This window comes from Aquila chrysaetos, chromosome 7 (genome assembly GCF_900496995.4).
Source record: "Aquila chrysaetos chrysaetos chromosome 7, bAquChr1.4, whole genome shotgun sequence".
In the NCBI taxonomy this organism is placed as follows: domain Eukaryota; kingdom Metazoa; phylum Chordata; class Aves; order Accipitriformes; family Accipitridae; genus Aquila; species Aquila chrysaetos.
Genome location: NC_044010.1, coordinates 38,169,686 through 38,189,189, shown reverse-complemented (window position 1 = coordinate 38,189,189; position 19,504 = coordinate 38,169,686). Strand labels below are relative to the sequence as shown.

At 35.9% G+C, this 19,504-nt stretch overlaps 1 protein-coding gene across 23 annotated transcripts in view; it reads right to left on the bottom strand.

Annotated features, from left to right (window-relative positions):
• CASK (calcium/calmodulin dependent serine protein kinase) overlaps positions 1-19,504 on the bottom strand; it is a 243,228-nt gene that overhangs the window by 32,936 nt on the left and 190,788 nt on the right. For all 23 annotated transcript variants that reach the window (XM_030019535.2, XM_030019539.2, XM_030019537.2 and 20 more), the window contains 4 exons: positions 12,013-12,090; positions 10,565-10,645; positions 5,000-5,188; positions 4,394-4,472 (listed from right to left, as the gene is read on the bottom strand). In XM_030019535.2, the coding sequence (XP_029875395.1) occupies positions 4,394-4,472; positions 5,000-5,188; positions 10,565-10,645; positions 12,013-12,090 (427 nt within the window). The remainder of the gene's footprint in view (positions 1-4,393; positions 4,473-4,999; positions 5,189-10,564; positions 10,646-12,012; positions 12,091-19,504) is intronic.

Here is a 19,504-nt window from a genome sequence, read left to right as displayed (position 1 = left end):
GGCTTCTGGACACAGTCTTAATTTTATCTGTCAGACTGCCGTATTTTTTCATTTCTCTGATTTTGATTTGCTATAGTTACAGTATGCATTTTCTGTATATACACTTGACTTCAGCTTGAATGTAATGATTGGTGTGACTACCTACAATGTCAGATGATGAACCAAATTATCTACTTAGCTTAGGCAAGTCAAAAACTGACCTGCTGAAGCTGGGATGGGAATGGCATGCTGCAACACGGCTCTGAGACTACAAAAGCTCAACAGGGAGGAGGCAGCAAATTAATTAATTATCTTCAGGATTAGAAGCAACCTAGGAGGCTCTTTTTAGATGATAATTTCTGACTTGAGTAGCTTAAGCCCACCTAATTCTCTAGCAGTTCTCCAAAAAAACTTCCATGGTTTATTATTAGTCAGAAGATGTTTTTCATGTATAATGAAATATGACAAGACCATTTATTTCACATATACTTCTTTCTGCTATATGATTTAAATAATTTGTGCAAGTATCCTTTTCAAAATACTGTACCTAATACAATTACTGTACCTAATATAATTAATCTTACTTAGAAAACTAGCAACTGTCAAACATTTGCTAAACTAAAACACATGTATGGAAAATTACCTGAAAAAAGTCAATCAACTAGAATCCTGGAAAATCCTTAACATTCTTTTCCTGAACCAAAATAGTCAGTTTTTCCAAAGAATACCATGCAAGCAAAACTTTCAGCTGGACAAACGTAGGAAAATCAAACTGTGTGCCTGCTAAACACAAGCACAGACTGAACCAAGGAGAAGAATCCTGAACAGCTCTGTTGCTATGAGTCCCTTTGGGCTCTCTTCTGTGAAACTGAAGCTCACTTGGCATTGCTACAGGAGAGAGCCCAAAGTTTACGCAAACTTTCAGTACTCTCAAGAGTAAGTCCTTCAGCTACATTAAATGCTCCAAACAATTCTACAGAAGCTGATCTGCTGACAGTGAAATTACAAAAGAGGACTCATCGCAGTTCTTCTTCCACACTTCAGTGGAAAAATTATCACAATTAATAGTTTACTGAATGTGAATGCAACAGTCCTGCATCTGAATTTCAAATTAATCTAGTTCACATCTAGAATATTAATGACTGAATCTCTAGTGAAACACTTTGAAAGTTCAGTTTTGGCAGACTTTCTCAGGAAGGCATACAATACCCAATTCTTAAAAAAAAAAAATTCTAAAAAAAATGAGGCTCTGTGTTCACTGTATCATGCCAAGATTAAATTGTGTTTGGAGTGTAACTGTTATTAAACAATAATACTGAATCAGAAAGAGCATATGACCTGGAATAGTATAAAGATTCTTTGGCATTATTCAAAATATAAATCTGATGGAATTAAATATTAGAATGAGAATCAGACTCAGTAATATCCCTGTATCAAATCATTTCAATAGTGCACTTAAATAAAATCCCCTCTTCTGGAGAAATTCCCATTTCTGTTACTCTGACAGAAGTGAATATTTTTCTGTTCATGCCTGGAATGGAGCAGTACACATAAAAGATGAGAATAAAGCATGGACATTTAGCAGTAGATGGTCATTCTCTTTTGAGGGGTGGATGCACTGATAAACCACAGGAAGACATTTTCAATCTGAGGGAAGAGGCTTTTATTATTTGTAGAAACTTTTAAATCTTTCTAAATATTCTTGTTGGAAAAGAGTATTCTCGACATCTTTGAATAATGAGTCTTCCGTGCTATTTGTAGCTCCCATGATACCTAAGCTTAAGCATCTAATTTTGGTTGCTTTTGCTTCCTTTTCTATTGACAGTGCAGTGTTTATTTAGAACTTAAGCTATTCATGACTTATTGATGTGTAACACATCTGTAATAACAAAGAATTGATGTATTTCTGGAGTAAATTATCTCCTTCTTTGTCTTTGCAAGGCAGAGCGATGACAGTTTTAGGAAGTGTGTGCTCTTGCTCTGCACAGAAGTATGAGAAATCCTACCCTATTAGGAAGAAGACAGAACAAATTCTTGGAGTCCCTATTCGGAAACATGTTTTGTAGCTAAAAGAAAATCCTGTAGCTTGGAAAGTGAAAGGCTGTAAACGTAAAATCATATTTTCACCAAGTCATCACATACATTTTGTTAGAACTGAATAAAACTTATCGGCGTATCAGTGTTTCAAAAATTGGTGTGAGTTTTACATTAAGTCACTTCAACAATGTAGCACAGACAATGTACAACTGCTGTTTTTCTGGTGAAGTTAAATGAGCTGCCAATAAGTCCTCTCTCTTCTTTGGAAATATTTTTAAATGCCGTATTGGTCCCTCTTCTTAAATGCATCTTAAGAATGAATTCACCTTTAAGCGTGTATGCCCCAAAATCAGTCAGCAGCAAAAACCCCATGGGTTAAGATACTGAGAGCTGCTGAGAACTCAGGCTATATGCAGATCCTCTGAAAATAGTATTTACAGTATGAGTAGTCTAAACAGAATCCACAGGTAAAAAGTGAATGGACAACTGAGATAAGTTAAGGCACAGACACAAAGGGGAAAGCCAAGACATAATTAAAAGCCTGAGATCTAAGATACCATTCATTTACTTATCCTAAAAAAGCAGACAAGTCAACAAAAGGACAATTTTTAATGACTGAAACTGGTGTTTCATTTTCATTGAGCTGAGTCCTCTGGAAGGTGCAAGTAAATAGCATCTTTACAAGCCTATCTTCCCACTTCAACTCCCCCACCTTTTGAGTAAGGACAACTATAATCAGCAGGACTAGATAGAGCTGGCATAGAGACAGGAGGCAGACTTCACAGCAGCTTCTATTTCGTGATTGGGAATTGTGCAGTTTCTACTTAATATTGCTAGACCTGAAATTACACATTTCCTGTAACCCTCCCAGTAGATCTGTTATCTAGTCATTGCTGTTATTGCCTGGCAGTTTTCCATATAGCAAGAGGAGACAGCAGAAACAACAACATATTCCCACCCCGAATCAAATAAAAGCCACAGACCCTGTCAATAGGATTCAAAGACATGTTGTGCTCGAGGTCACTGTTAACTTACATTCGCGTTGTTCTATTCAGTAAAAATATTTTAAATACAGATATGTTGAATGAAGCAGTGAAGCTAGGAGGCATCTAGAGCACTAACAAAATTAGAAACATTAAACCCCACCCCCCAAACAGTACTACAAAAACACTGAAGTATAGTTCATTTTCAAACTAAACGTATGTGCAGAAGAGCTACCTTAGTTAGATGAAGTTTTAACAGGTTTTAAAAGTTTTATTACCCCCATTGTGGCACACTCACGTGAAACAATAGTCTGCAGAGGATCACCACTACCTATGTACGGCTGGAAGAAAACCTTCTTCCTGTGAATCTTAGGGCAACCTCCTTTTAAATTCACTTTTAGAAGCCAAATAAATTTCAATTCAGAGGGTCCTCTAAAGGAACATAAAGTCTGTATGAACTGCGTCTTTGCTTGTATGAAAAGTTCTATCTTTCCTGCTTCTTGACAGGTTTGACCATATTGAGGAGATAAAGTGAATATATCAGGGAAAGATCACTGTACCCTTTCCCTGTTTTATGTTTTGTCTTCCTAATTACCTGTTCCTAGCTTCCTTTGAAATAGAACATTAGGCTAGAAGGAACTTTGGTCTGACAAATGATGAAAATTTTTGTGCTCATCAAAAGAAAAAGATGGCAAACTGGAAAAACTAAAGTAATCCTTTTAAGGGTGCAATCCCAACTTGCAGCTAACAACCTAGCAGGGAAGTTCATCTGTTTGAAGTAGGACAAAGCCCAGCTATTTTTTGACACCTGATCTGGACACACAAAATGGAAAAAAGGAGTAGACTGGAGATAAAAGATGCATGTTTGCAGGGTTTGCTGTAGTAGTGAAAACTGAAAATAAAAATTCAAGTTCTAGGCACAAGAAATATATTTATTTAAAAAATGATTTTTATGACCCTCAACTTCAAAAGTACAAAGATCCTCAAGAATTGTGTGAAAATACATGGAGAAATTTAATTTTTTTGTTGAACAAAGCTCTTTCCTTTTTGCAAGGAAAAGTACTGTAACTAGTCTAAGGATTTTCTTTTTGAAACAGTGGCTTAAATAAGTACTGCTCCAGAAATTATTGGCATTTCAATCTCTTACTGAGCTATGCTCCCATTACCCTAATTAAGGCTTAAATGAAATATCGCGGGCTCTCATCTCAAAACACTGGCAGACATCTGCAACTGGAAGGTAACAAAGGCAGTTAACAGGACTTCATCCAAATACAGAGGTACACTACTATGGAATAGTAGCAATCAAAATGAGGAGTATGTACCGTTACACAGTTTGTACAAAATGGTCTAAATAATTGTGTTTGACGACAAAACTATTTATGACACATGATTACCTTGCCGGTGAATCATTCCTCCATGCATAATTCTTGCCACAATGCAATGGTTCAGCTCATTCATTTTTAAAGTGATTCCCTAGAAAAAGGAAATGTTTATATTTTTAAAATAAAACATTAAGCAATGTGATTCTTGAGTGGTTAAGAACAGTCACTTCTCCTAAAAGCTTGAAGGTAGAGTATAAATTTTAAGGTTAAAATAAAAACTTTGTCACTCACTTAAATACGAGCAATGAAAATAGATACTATTTATAAGTGAAGATGTAATACTTTAATATATGAGCATACAAGATTCTGGTTTATTAAAAATATAATTTTGTATTGAAGTGCAAAGCGTCCAGCTTGGTTTAAAGCCTAATCTGCTATAAATGCTACAAGGTCATTTTTAAACAAAAAAAGCTCTAGTGGTACAGCAGTAGCACGAATGCACACATAGCATTTTAAGTTAAGGATGTGCACAGGAGGATAAGTATCTACAATGGCTGCTGAACTATTCCAATTATACTGGCAGCCCTACTTCAAAGTGCAGAACCTGGCATTAAAATCATTATAATACTGGTCTCTACCAGTACAGAGTCAAGAAAAATACTGAGGTTCCCTCCATACCATTGGTTCATCTGTGTTCTTCTGGAACTGCACCAGTCGAACTCGTGTTACATTCTCCATGTCCATGTCGCCGTTGGCGCTTTCTGGAGAATCTCCGTTTAAGTATGGAGAGGTGGGAGGAGGTGTAACTCTCAGCGCTTCATCACTGTAAACTTCATGTGCCACTACATCATGAGTTTGAAGTAAGGCCTAGGGGAGATTATAGCAACAAAATATCAGACTTCCATCATCTCTGATGCCCCCCCCCCCCTCATTCCTTTAAGTATTTTTTAAGCTTTTCAGAAACTAAAGGAAATCCAAGTTATTTGTACTTCACTTTCTATACAGAAACTTTTCCCCTAAAGGATTCTAAGGTAAACTTCAGCAGACTGCAAATGCATACACACATACCTAGCCTTTAAAATCTACATGAGTAAACCTGATTTTCCACTGTAGATACCTCAATGAGAATGATGCTGCTTCCCTCTCCCCTGTCTTCTTGACACCTGCAAGGTGTCAGAATTAAGCCATCTTTATTTATGTGCCTAGACACAGAATTAGGAAGCTATCTTTCTGAGCAAACTATTCTTTAATAATTATCCTAGTAAAATGGAAAGGTATTCGGATCCCATGGTATTTCATTCTAATAAAGACTGACTGTGGATCGGTATTGACTGAAAGAATGAAATACTGTTATTTGTTGTTTACTAGCATCACCACTTCGATATTCTCCCCTTCCCCCAGAGCACAGACCCAGCACAACCACACTGAGTTCAAAATGCGTGATAAAAATTACAGTCTAAACCAACAAACTGCTCAAATACTAATTCATCAGTTTTATTCTGTTTCTTGATGCAAAGAATGGTACAACACATAATTGATTAAATGTATTTAAATATCTTTGATAAGCAGAACAACTTATTAAGAACTCTAAGCTAGGGCAAAGACTTGAAGCCTGTATAACTGTAAAAAGTATAACATAGTACTACGAGACATAAGTTGGACAAAGTGTAAACATTTGCAAAGCAGTATTCAATAGTACCAGGCTTTTTTATGGTATGACATTCCACTGTCCTCCAGGATATTGTTAAAAGCCCCATATCACATCCATTTCACATTTGCATTCAACTTTTAATAAGGAGTATATTATAACTAGCTTGCTTCTGTCAAAACGCTAAATACAATTTATATGTGAACGTGCTAATTGTACTGCTATACTAACTCATCAAGGACCAGAGATAGATCTTGCCTCTATACCCAAATGGACGGGTCTTTCAGATAAGGATTGATAAATCAAGCCTAGTTCTTACAATATCTCTGCAATAGTAGAGACATCAGCCACCACCACAGTTAGGTCAATCTATATTATAGTTAACATCTTGTTAATTTTCATTTTAAGGCTCATAGCTCTTAACTTGCAAAATCCATCAATCCTGCAAGGCTTGAGAGTGACCACCTAGAATTTTTTTTGGCAGAGAAATCTGACTCTGCAACGTCTTAGTCTTCAATTAAAATGTTTAAGCAGAACTTAAACTGAAAAAAAGTGATAAAAAAAATCCCTACAAGGGGATTTTTATGGCCTCTACAAAATCCTGAATTTGTTCCCAAGGTAGCACTTCTAAAGTGTACTATGTTATAAAAGACAGCTCCATAAACAGTTTAAGTTCCCTTTCCTCAAATCAGTTTTGAACTATAGTTGGGAATTCAGCATTACAATGATGGAACGGAATTCCCTAAATTAGCAATGCTCTATCCACATTCCCTCCTGTTTTTCCAGTGTTTCAAGCCCACCTACACAAATACTGTTTTTAGTTAAATACTGACCTGTATCTGCATTTTCTGTTTTTCGTCTTATTTTGTCAACCACTAAGCTCAAACTCTTAGGTTTAGAGATTTAGTTTAATTCTCATTTTAGTATCTGAAAACTGTTTGCAGTTGTCCCAGATAAGAGAAGAGCAGCCATGTGCAATCATGCCTTAGCTCTGGCTGTTACAAAACCCATCCATTCTAGGAGTGAGCATGGTCTTGGCTGTGCACACAAGCACTCTTTAACAGAGTAGGATGATCTTCTGTGCTTCCTTCAGCTCAATCTGCTCAAAGCTACTTACTCAACTTCATGCACCTGCCTGCATCTGTTATACTCTCCACGCTTTAATATTACATTTCTTATTTAATTCAGGGCCTTACATTTGTTTCACATCAAATACCTGCCTTGCTTTACACTGTATTTTCAGCAATAATATACACCTTGTAGGAGGTTAAAATATGGTAATCTGAACATTTTTAAAGGTTCATAATTATACTAGACGACTTCTGAATGTGTTAACAAAAATTAACACAGATTCAGAAACACCAGATATTCAAGTACAGCAAGCTCAATTTAAACATTGAAAACATTTAATATAAAGGCTGCTATTGGACTTTACTTAAAGATACTTGTTTTCATGCATTTCTGTTAATTTTGATAATTTAGATCCCCCCCCCCCCCGTTTTTTTTTCCTTTGCAGAAAATGATAATCCTGCTGAAAATAAGTTTAGTGAGAACAACTGCTTTCTACTATATCTCAGTATCATTGTCTACAAAGAACAGCGTAGGAAGGCACATGATGATAGATGAAACTTCAATATGTAATTAAGTAAAAGTCTCCTAGTACAGCAAATGTTTCAATTCCTGCCACATACTAAACATATATAATAGAACCTTTTACAGATAATACCTGCACATTTGAAAAACTACTCAAAGTTGTGTAATAGAATAAAAGCTCCTTGAAATTTGTACATAACAAATGAGGTACTTGACAATCTTTAAAGAATTCTTAAATTAACTGTCTGCTGAAAGACCTTTATGTAAAATTTACACGTTTCTTTAAATTAAAATATTAAGCATGTACAGACTAAATTAATAATTTATTCCTGTACCCATAAGGCAAGCAAGGGTAAAACAAAACTAAAAACAAAAAACTTTGAACTTGAAGATCTCAGTGCCAGTAAGAGTACTTACAAACACATACTTTATTGGCTTTGGTTCTGTAAAGGCCTATACATAGTCTGAGCCACTAACACTGTGTTTAAGTAAACGAGACAGATTATACTCCATTGTCTTCCGATTAGGCATACACATTAGGTAATAATAGAAATAATGGTAAAATACTCTGTTATCATACAGGTGTTAAAGCACATGATCCTACTTATTACACTTTATTGCTTCAGTCTCAGTGCATCAGAGCTCAGCAACTTACTAACCAGAGTATTGCTCTGGACAATGTTTGGTAAACACATTGAGTGTAGGCTGACAATATCGTTTTATACAGTTATTTCCTTTCCTAATAGTATCTATTTTAAAGGCTTTGCCTCTGAAGGAAAGTCTGGCAGAATGCCACATATATAAGAATAACTTTGTAAGGTCTGCTACCTTACAAAAGGTGTATCTGGGAGCAGGAGTAGGAATGATGGGAGAGGATGAGATTGCCTCTGACATCTGAAGACTCTTTGCTATCTGCACCCTAAAGGTATGGTTCCACAGCAACATATGCTGATTTAACTGCTGCTTTACATGTTCGTGCCATTCCTCCCTAACCCGGATTGCGTATTTCTATCCCCTTGCTCATTCTGGGTCTGGCAGCATTCCAGTTGTCCCCAATTCTTTTTGCTAAATGGATAACGGTTTTGTTGAAGCAGTTTTCTACTAGTTTAGCACAGTGCAATACCGAAGTGCAGTGTCAGATGAACCTCAGAACAACTGCAAGGGAGAGGATGAAACATGGGGAGAAGGGATGGGACTCCATCAACTAGCAAATTAGCTTGGGATGCCATAGACTAACTTACTGAAATTACTCCTCATCAAAAATATTTGTTAAGGAATTGCAGCTTATTCTTTATAAAAAAAAATACTTTTTATAGAATTGCAGCAAAAGAATTCTGACAGATGGTTTTAAATTTATGAGGATATCAGGTGGAAATAAATACCTGTAAAAGATGATTTCCAACTCACTTTTCCTGTTGCTTGACTTGATACATGAAATTTTTATCTGCCACAATCATTTTTATTGATGCCTACTCTGAAAATATACTTTAAAAATGCTCTTTCTTCACAGTGCCTAATGTTTTTGCAATACTGTGTGGTAATTATGCAAAAACGGTAAATCAAATGAGCTGTCAGACTGAGTGCCAGACAGTATTGTTCTTGGTTTTTTTTTTTTTTTTTTAAATCTTTCTTACAATATGGCTGAGTACCATTCCACCTTGTTTTCTGCTCTATTTCAAGCAAGTATTCCTGTTAAACATTGAACCAGATTTGTTACAGACTTCAGGATAGGTATCATCTCCAGGCAATGACATATCAGTGTGTTGCTGAGTACAACATAAAAAGCCAATGTCTGCATTAGCAATTAGTGCAATGAAATAGGAATGAATCAACAAGTAAAACCATTGGGTTAGTGAGGACCTGATGTACACACTGAATGCATTGCAGGAGTTTTTACTGCTGACCAGCTTCCATCTTGCCCTGTGGACTGAATGCCCATTAGCTGCTGGATTACACTGGCTTCTGGCGTATATCTTCGAGTTTAATTTTACCTGAAAGGAGTCTAGTTTGCATGCTCCAAGACCCTTACATGATACAAGCCAAAGCATTGTAAGGGGACAATCAGGAGATTCATTTCAAAAACACACTCCTGATCTGATTTAAAGTACTGAAAAAAAAAATGCACCCAAAGCTACAGTGGCCATCAAAAGAACACACTGGGACATGCAGCTATCCAGATTTCATCTTATACCTGAATATGAGGTTGGTTTCAGCTCACTCTTTCCTGGAAATTAGGTTTATCCTTCAGACTTACAGTAATTCAGCTTTCAGGTAAGCCAATTCCACAAAGCCCCCTGCATATAATCCTTGTGTTAGGGAAAGTCAAATTCACGATTTTAAACCAACAATAGTGTATAGCAAATTTAAGCAAATGCCTTTATTTCTGAAATTAGGAACTTCATCCACAGCATAAACAAAAGAAATCCTTTAAGCAGTTTCAAAAGACTGGACTTCAGTAACTTGAACCAAGCTATTAAGCAGTCACATCCCTGAACTTAGGACAATTACTGCCCACAAATCAGGTTTGTGAAACAGACACAGAAGGAGTTGATATGTAACACAAATTCACTAGACTGTACAAGCTATCGATTTAATGTAAAATAACGTTAAATAAACATTTATTCTGCAATGAATTCACACACCTTTATCCTAACAAGACCTTGGGAAAAAGGAAGATCCCAGCTCTACCTGCAGACATCCAAAAGGATTCATTCTTCTTTCTATGTGCAACACAGCCCCCTCAAAAAGACAGCGAAACTGCTCCATAATTAGATTACTCCAAACTGTTGACAGTTTTCAGCACAGTAATGGGGACCAATAGTAGTAGTAATAGTAATTATTTTGCCAGATCAGCGCATTAGAAATATTTATTAATAGGCCTATTGTATTGTATGCAGTTTCATCACTTGCAGATTTTAGGTAGAACTTACTGAACTTAAGTTTTCTAATACAAAGAATATTACCCGCCCCGCCCCAAACCAACAAGAGTAGCATGTGCTTACCATGAAATGAGGTTGTGTTAAAATACGCTTTAGCTCCTTTGCATCATTGTTCTCTGGGTAACATGAAATTTCTTCCAATACCTGCAAAATAAGCAGGAGAAATGCCCATAGTAACTTTCTTTTAAATAAAGCTATTAATCTAACAAATGAAAACCCTCACTGGTCTGCCAGAATACCTCCAAGTAATTATACAAAAGAATATTTTTTGATAGGGAAGGGCTTAGGAGAATGTGCCCTCCCCACCCCCTCAAGAGAATTTAATACCTCATTTCAATTTTCTTTCTGAGAGATTGAAGCAGAAATTTGAAGGAAACAGTTGCTCTTTTTTCAATTGACAGCATTCCTCCAACAGCTAAATATATGGAGACAGAAATGAAGTGCTAATAGGTGACACACGTCACCACCACCAATTGCTACTTTCACACATGGTCTCAATTTATTAAAACAATCAGTTTAAAAGCAGAATTAAAAATACTCATAAAACCTTCTCTCCACAAATTAAATTGTCAAAGACATCAAGTGTAGGTGGTCCATCTGCTACCCTACCTCCAAGCTCCAGATTTTATAAAATCAGAGTCATATTTCAGCTTATCATTGGGGGAAGGAGGAAGGAGTAAATAAGCTTTAACTCAGTTGCCTGCAACCTGATACTTACACCTTTATTTTCACATGTAACTACTTGGACAACAAAAGCAGAGTATTTTGGTTCTGGAAGCACCTCCCAGGATTAACTGCCAGAAAATTTTGCAGAATAGGACTTCAGGATGTCTATCCGTATGACTTCAGTTATTAAATAGTGTTTTAAAGTCTTCCTGTTCCTTCTATTTTAATAGCACTATAAACAGTGTTTTCCTATGACATTACCCCCAACAATTGTACTTATTTATACTGATAATAGATAATACAACTATTTTTTTTTTTACTACTTGCAATAAACAAACAAATACAATACTATCTGTCAGGTATAAGAATTAAGAACATCTGTGTCTATTTATCTTTCACCTTAGTGGGCCACCTTCATTGCATTTCTAGGTCTGCTCTTCTTAGAACTACCTATGATAAACTTCGTTTTTCAATTTAAAAAGCTGATACCTAGAAATATATCTTTTTTTGTGACTAAGTCATATAAATGTGAAACTTCTGCTGCAGATAAAGAAACTGAACATGAAAGATACTGCATTTACCCAACAGGAGTATTGCTTTTAATACCACTATTGTTGCAGGAGAGGTTTAACGATGAAACTGAGTAATATATAATCCTTACAGACATAATGGAATTTTGCAAGGTTATGCAACTTGTTCTGTAACTTAAGTAAGCAATGGTAGAATTCCAGAAATAATTCAGATTATGAACCAGAATACATACCAGTATCTTAATGAAGAAAAAAACGTTCCACTTTAAATGCAATCAAACTTTCAAAGTAAAAAATGTATTTTAAAGCCATTACCTCTTTGGCTCTCTGTACAGCATCACTTGGGGGATTCCTGATTTGTGGTGAAGATTTTGTGTTTATTTTGTCGTAAAGCTGAAATAACAAGAAAACAAACTACTGAAATCATATGCTACTTCATATAAAGATGAGCGCTAACAATAGCCTGCTTCTGTTACCATGACAAAGATGATTGTTAAACTGCAAGAACCACAGATGTTTTGTATACAAAATCTAGCAGCTTAGGGTTTTGGCTTTTCATTTTTAAACATTTCCTGATTTGAACAGTGCCATAGATTCAGAGTTCATAGGATGACATGGGAAAGTTCAAGAGGTTAAGGGATTCTGCAAACCTCCCATGCTTTTTCCACAGATTTACAGAAACTATATTCTTCTACTAGAAGTGATCCTATGAATCTTGAATAAATGCTGTAAATCATACATTCTGCTATAAAATCAAATTAATCTGCATATCCCACTTTTCTCAATAAATCAAATCATCAGACATTGCACACAGTAATTTAAATAAACCTCAGAATATGGGAAAATGCTCTTGAAGATACAACGCTACAAAAGCCAAAGTCTTTGGAGAAGAGAAACCCAAACCTTTCCAAGAAAGAGTGCTCACAAAAAAGAGTACCCTTATTTTACTAGGATTTTCTATTTGACAGAAGAATGCCAATGTATTTAAATAGGAAATCGTAAACCTCCCAGGTTAATTATTTTTTTAAAAAAACTTTTAAAAACCCCTCAACTATGCAAAACACAATAGCAAAAGATCTATCTTCAGCTTCAAATCAAAGGTAGATATTACAGGCTCTCTTTCATACAAACCTAACAGATTATGCATGTTATAAAGGAATAAACGTATACTTAAGAATAAACAGGCACTTTAATAAGTACTGTTTTCAAACAAAAAACTTGTGGCTTACATTTCAAACAATAAAAAGATGGTCATGCCTGTAATTATTTCCTATTTATGTTAGACTACTACTTTGAAATATAAGACAGAAAAAAGATACAAAACCCTATTTTTAGGATATTAGAGAAATTTTTATCACAATGAGGGTGGTGAAACACTGCAAAAAGTTTCCCAGGGAAGTTGTGGAATCTCTCAACTTTGGAAATACTCAAAACTCAAGTGAAATTCGAAACAGTAAATACACAAAGGACTCTATAACACTTTCAGCAAATCCTAACAGTGTAAAGGATGAGTTGACAAGAACCCCCCCATTCAGGCTGCTCAGCAAGGAGTTCTCCGGAGCCTCCTCTGAGAAGCTTACGGCTCCATTGTTTGGCTGAGGACGGCCTCAGATGTTTGAAAAAGGGAATCTTGTCGAACTACAGAAGTGCCCTCTTTCTCACATGAAATACCATTCGGTTTTAGAAGAGATGTAAATTGCAATAAACGCAATCCAATATCATCATCATTTTCCCTGTGTTCCTTAACAATCTAATGCACATGTTGAACATTTCAAGTCCATACGCAAATAAATACAAAAAGAGGAAACAATGTCACTTCCAAAAACATTGCCTGTAGGACAGTTATACCACTATCTTGGGGAAAGAAAAGTAGAAAAGTCAAGCTAAATCAGTTTCTTCCCCATCTGACAACTTCACCTTGTGCTGCCAAAACACTGCTGTACTCAACAGTTTAAGCAGCCTTGACCATTGTTGAAGTTTTTAAAACAAAAGCTTTCTGCTAGCTTATAGTTCAGGAGATACTTTAGTTGCGTACACAATTATTTGTTTTTACCTTATCTTAAATAACTTAAGAAAACCTACCCAAACTCCAGCAACTCCAAATTATTAAGTATCACATTTTTACACCGATTAAGAAACTGCATCAAGCACTGTATACTGAGTAAAGTGCAGTAGGAGCTGTTGAAAATGCATGATACCCAACATGAATATAATTGAATTTATTTTTCTAAAACTCACACACGCATCCTGTTTAAGATTAATGAAATCACAGAAAAGTTATCATGAAAATATTTTTATTAGTTATTTCTAGCAATTGTTTAAAAGCTAAGTCGCTGAAGTTGCTGATTTCACTCAAGTCGCTGTGTTATTGTGATCCAAAACAACCGGCAGTTTACAGAAACAACTTTTTCTCACTATCATGGCAAAGTTATCTTCTGAGATTAGGAAGGAGGCAAAAAGGAAAGTAGGAAGCAAAGTGACTCTAAGAATGTTTAGAAAAAAATCAAGGCAAAGTTCAGACTAAACAAGGGTGCATTTATTTTTCCGTAGCGCCTTCATGCTGAGGCATGGCACTTAAATGTCATCTTCTAGGACTGTTACTTACTGAGATTTGCTTCCAAGGCACCAAACCATTAGGAGCGACTCTGACAGTACTTAAAAGAAAAACCTTCATGTTTGCATTAAGGCTTTAAGCCTATATATTATTCAAGCCACGGGATCCATTCATTGTTTCCGGAGGTAGAAGACAGCCTCAACTAGAGAAAGTATTTTTGGTAGCGTCACCAGCACAAGCAGATCTGTTCTAGAGAATTTTCTTGGGTACTCTTCCTCCAAAGCTCATTACAGTGGAAGGCACTCATTCCAGGGTCTAATGGAAAGACTATGTGAACAGCCTACATTGCATGTTTTTACCATGAGTATAATGTGTTTTTCTCTAAAGTATTATCCAATCGTAACTCTAAAAAGCAAGAAGAAAACAAAACCCACAGTAACTCTGAAAAGAAACTTGAACCTCCACAACTTGACATGCATTTTAAAATGGTAAATTCCTAATTAAAACCAGGGACATTTCATGAAGGTATGATTTAAGGAAAAAAGAAATACACTTTTTCATTTGTTTAACTGGGTCACCATTACTTTAACCTCTGCATGCAAGGAAAAAGAAAAGTGTATTTTCTGCCCAAATAAAAGACCATACATCTAAGAACAAAGAATACAAATAATACTTACAGGAGGGGACACTATCTTGGCAGGGGGAAGGAGGAATCTCAGGCAGTCAGAAAGCATAAAGTCAGCTATGTATGAGTTTCTCCCAGGGAAGACTACAGCCAAATGCCATACCATAAGAGAATATCAACTAAGAAATAAGACTGGTATATGTGTTTGTGGCATGCCCACAATAGATCACTGTTCAGTTCTACATTCAAAATACAGGAAAGATGTCAAGAGGCAGAGTACTCAGAAAACACTTTCCAAAAAGATCAATCATCTCTCCCCGCTAGTATAACAAAATGCTTAAGGAAGACAGAAGTTTGATAAAATAAGGGAATTCAGTTTAAATGACAAAACTATCACATGATCTGAGTGAAAGGAAGTAGTCAGGACAAACTCAGAGTAGAATTAAAGCACCAATATCAACATTGCAGGTAATTAAGGGTGTAATTCATTTACTCTCTTGGGAATTTTTTAAAAAATCAGAAACACGTGTTTTTTAAATGGTACACTCTGATTCAATTTAGTTCATGGAGTTTCTAGCTTACAAGGGGACCAGGCTACATAATTAAAATTGCCACTCCTAGCCACATATTCTATAAACAGATTAACCTTTAAAATTTCACTGTAAATAATTTATTTTGTAATTTGTTGGAAAATGATATCTATATCACTAAAACTGCTGTTTTATGCATTATTCTAAAGCAAGCCAATAGCAGTAGTAGAAAGATTTATTTCTGTATGTGAAGTTATCAATGGTCAAAGATCTCCACATGAGAAGATCCAAATGACATACAGAAAAATGTAGTTTGTCAATTCCTGTACAATATTTTTGAAGCACACATTCTAGATGTTCAGCTAGTTGTGCTCTACCTCTGTGCTCTGAATTACTTTTAAAACAGGAGCTGACCGTGGCTTTCATCATGTCAAGGTTTTTTTGTCTTATAGATGGGCCACAAATTCTTAGGTTTTAATTGTGGTTCTTGAAATGATGGTGAACACTGTCTTGACCTAAAACTGTTTTTCACCCCGTTTTAACAACAAAACAGCTGTACTTACATACTGACATTTGATGTTAGCAACAGAAAAATTTCCTAGTGGAGACAACCAGTATTGTTACCAAACTGCCTCAGTGTCTATTTTCATATCTCATCTGGAAACAACCTTTTGTTCAGGCCACGCAAATTCTCTCTGGTATAATGCATTATAACACTAAATTATTTTGGAGAGTAGTGGCACAAATTACAATACACAAGACAAATGTAATTATTGCACACTAAAGACAGTAAAAGGACAAGACTGTTTTCAAATCTATAAATACATATACAGCAAACCCCCATGAACCATTTATCTTGTTCAGGTTCACATGTCCTTATGGATTTCTAATGCATCCTTAAGAGAAATGAAAATAATATTATGTACAAGATTGTATCAGAAGTACTATTTCTACATTAACTGTTTATGTACTCAAAGCAAAAATAAGAACTCAAAGCAAAAATAAGAATACAACCAAGATATGTAACTTTAAAAACATCTGAAGTAATAAGTAAACCCAGAAACAAAGGAAGTATTAGTACCTCTTAGTACTTGTTTTATATTTAAATTTTTCAATATACCATTTCAACAATGCTTTCACAGAATTTTTTTGGACATTAAAAAAAAAGTCTGGTTCTAAACTGTCTCTTGTTTGGTATGTACTTGTGTAAACAGAAGGACGAATCCAGGATATTATTTTGTATCTCTCACTTCCAATTTTAGTAATTGTGTGTTCAGTCTGGTCAGAAATTTTTAGCATTATGTTATTAAGCCTATTTCAAAAAACTCTAACAAATATTAGTCTTTACTGGTTACAGAAGATTATTAGAAGCTTTCCGACAGAACATAGCAGAAGCTGGTAAGAGGAGCAAAGCTTACACTATGCATTAATGCACCAGAACTGGTGAAGCAGTCCTACCTTCTTTGCAATCTTTGAAAAAAGACTGTTTTGCAATACTTTTCAAATATTTTTGCATTTAAAAAATAGCTATAGCAGAAGCAATTTAGAAGAAGGAATTTACAGCTCCATAGTTCGTCTCTGAAAGCATCTGAATTTAGAGGTTTCGTTTAGACACATTAAGAAGAACATTTGTTCCCCCTTGGACATAAGAATCCAACACACCTTTACACAAACTTTTTACAAAATGTTTAAGAAAAATCTGAATGAAACCTGTTTGCACGCATCACAGATTAAAGTAAACATTAATGAGAATTGCAGCCAGGCTTTAGATACTCCTGTGGTACGGAACACATTACTATGTTCAGTTAGCTACACAATTTTAGTCACAGAAAGCCAGCCTGTTTACAATGCTGATGTCTTTCAGCAGCCCTGCAACTCAGGGAAACTCAGTCTGCAACTCAACTGCAACTCAGTCCTTCAGGGACCATACCAAAGGTGGTTTCTTGTGGAACAGAATGAACTGGTTCATTCTTCACTGTCCTCAACAGAATGCTTTTCTATGTAATACTAACAGACTTTCAGCAGGGCAAAATCTGTATGTGCCCTAACAATGGGCTTTCTTTTTGCTGGGATGCTCCAATTTCAAGCAAATAACCCTGCCCCCTCACCCCAGTAGCCCAACCTCCAACAATTTCACTCAGCAATAAGCATAAATATAACAATTAAAAATTTCTAATAATGAAAAACAATTGTTGTAAAATGCCACAGCAATTGTAACCTTCGGAATTTCCAGACTTTTGAATACTTTGCATCTCAGTCTCACTCCTCAGCACCAGTTCTTCTGCATTTGCTACAAGAAAATCAAAATTAAGAGCTTGCTCTAGAAGAGCTTAACAATCACAACTGATATATTAAGAAAACTTGATATAACAAACATAAATTGACATAATAGCTAATTAACAGAGTAGTACTGCTTCTTAAAAAGACAAGTTTTGCTTTAAATTTTGCATGCTAGAACACAAATGCTATAAAGAGAATACCCACAACAAGTCAAGTAGTGTCACTATCAGTTGACCAGCTTTTGCACGAGTCGAGACTTTGTCTTCTGCCTGTATAAAGGGAACTCGTTTCTTCTGATATTTAAAAGCAGACAGCCTAATCTGCAATCAGGGAGGCGAGTCAAAACAACACACTGTTCTCTTCTGACTAGTTTTTCAGATGTGCAGAAATTCCTTTTTAACCATTTCCTGTAAGAGGAGTCAGAATACTGTCTGAACACAACCCCCATTCAATGTCACACTGAAAAATCTAGATACATCACAACTAGCAGAAATTTCACATCACTGTCTGGTCTAATCTTGAATGTAATCAAAGTTAGATCACACAGTGAAATCAGTGAGTATTTTATCTATCCAAAATCTGGAAGTTTCTGTGATGCAAACGAGAAACTTTTGTTAAAACAAGAGTTACTGTACTGCTAGTGCATAAAACCCCATGATTTTTCAACACAAATACACGTTTTGTGAGGATTCAGTTATAATTCAGACAGATACTGGGTTGCCAACCTCAAATATTAAATCCTTGAATTGAAACATCTAAAAATAATCATTAAAACATGTCCTTATATATTTGACTTTTGCTTTCTGAACAATATAACCATATGCAACACAGTGATATTAGAGGACTGTTTTTCATCGCTTTTAGGTTTTTGTACCATCTAAAAATTCTCAGGTGGGTTTGCTGCCCCTTGCACAGCAACATTTACTAACAAATAGGCTTGTTGCTCTGTTACCTTTCACAGCTCCCTATCATGGTACTCCATTTACCCAGGGGTTTCATGTGCTGCAAGTCTGAAAGAAATCCATGACCTACTGAATGAAAATTCACAAGCAGTAATAAAGAGCCACTTAGATAATTGATAGACCACTTCATTCTTTCTTCTGCTAGTTCTGTTTCACATCCCCTTTTCCATGCAAAATGTTATAACCTTCCCATGGGTGCCTCTTTCCTCGGGATTCTATGCCCTCAAGGAAACACAACCCTGAAGGTAACGATTCCTACTGGAAAACACACTGAGTAACAAGGTCACAGTCAGCAGGGGCTTTATCTTCACCTTTGTTTAAAGACAGTTTGTTCTTTTAAACCCTCTGTTTTTCACTGCTAAGGACTGTGCCTGAAGCTCACTGTTACCATTTTAGCATCAGTGACCTAACATTCATTTCCCAGCATAATTCTACAGCATGTTACAGTCCCGTCCCATGTGAAAGTCCAAAGCATATTTAAGACTCTACTTTGTGACCTCTAGAGCATTACACGTTACAGCCCTCCACAGCTTCAAACTTTTTTCTGTGTGATACACTTATTGTAGAATCGGAGTATGATCAACCTTTGCATTCAAGTTCCTTACAAAGTGAAACGCTGTGCAACTAAACAGCGAACAAAACTACTTCAATAGAAGGTTTCAGGAAGCAGTTTATCAGCTAAAATAAGATTCCCTGAGACAGTATTCACAGAACAAGACAGTCTGAAGCAGTACATTAATTCTGTCTGAACAGACAAGTGTTTGCTTCTCTCCAGCCACAGAACTGACAGCTGCCATCACTGCAGCTTGCCACTTCAGGCACTCAGACTTCCAGTAACCCTGAGAGAGGTTATACT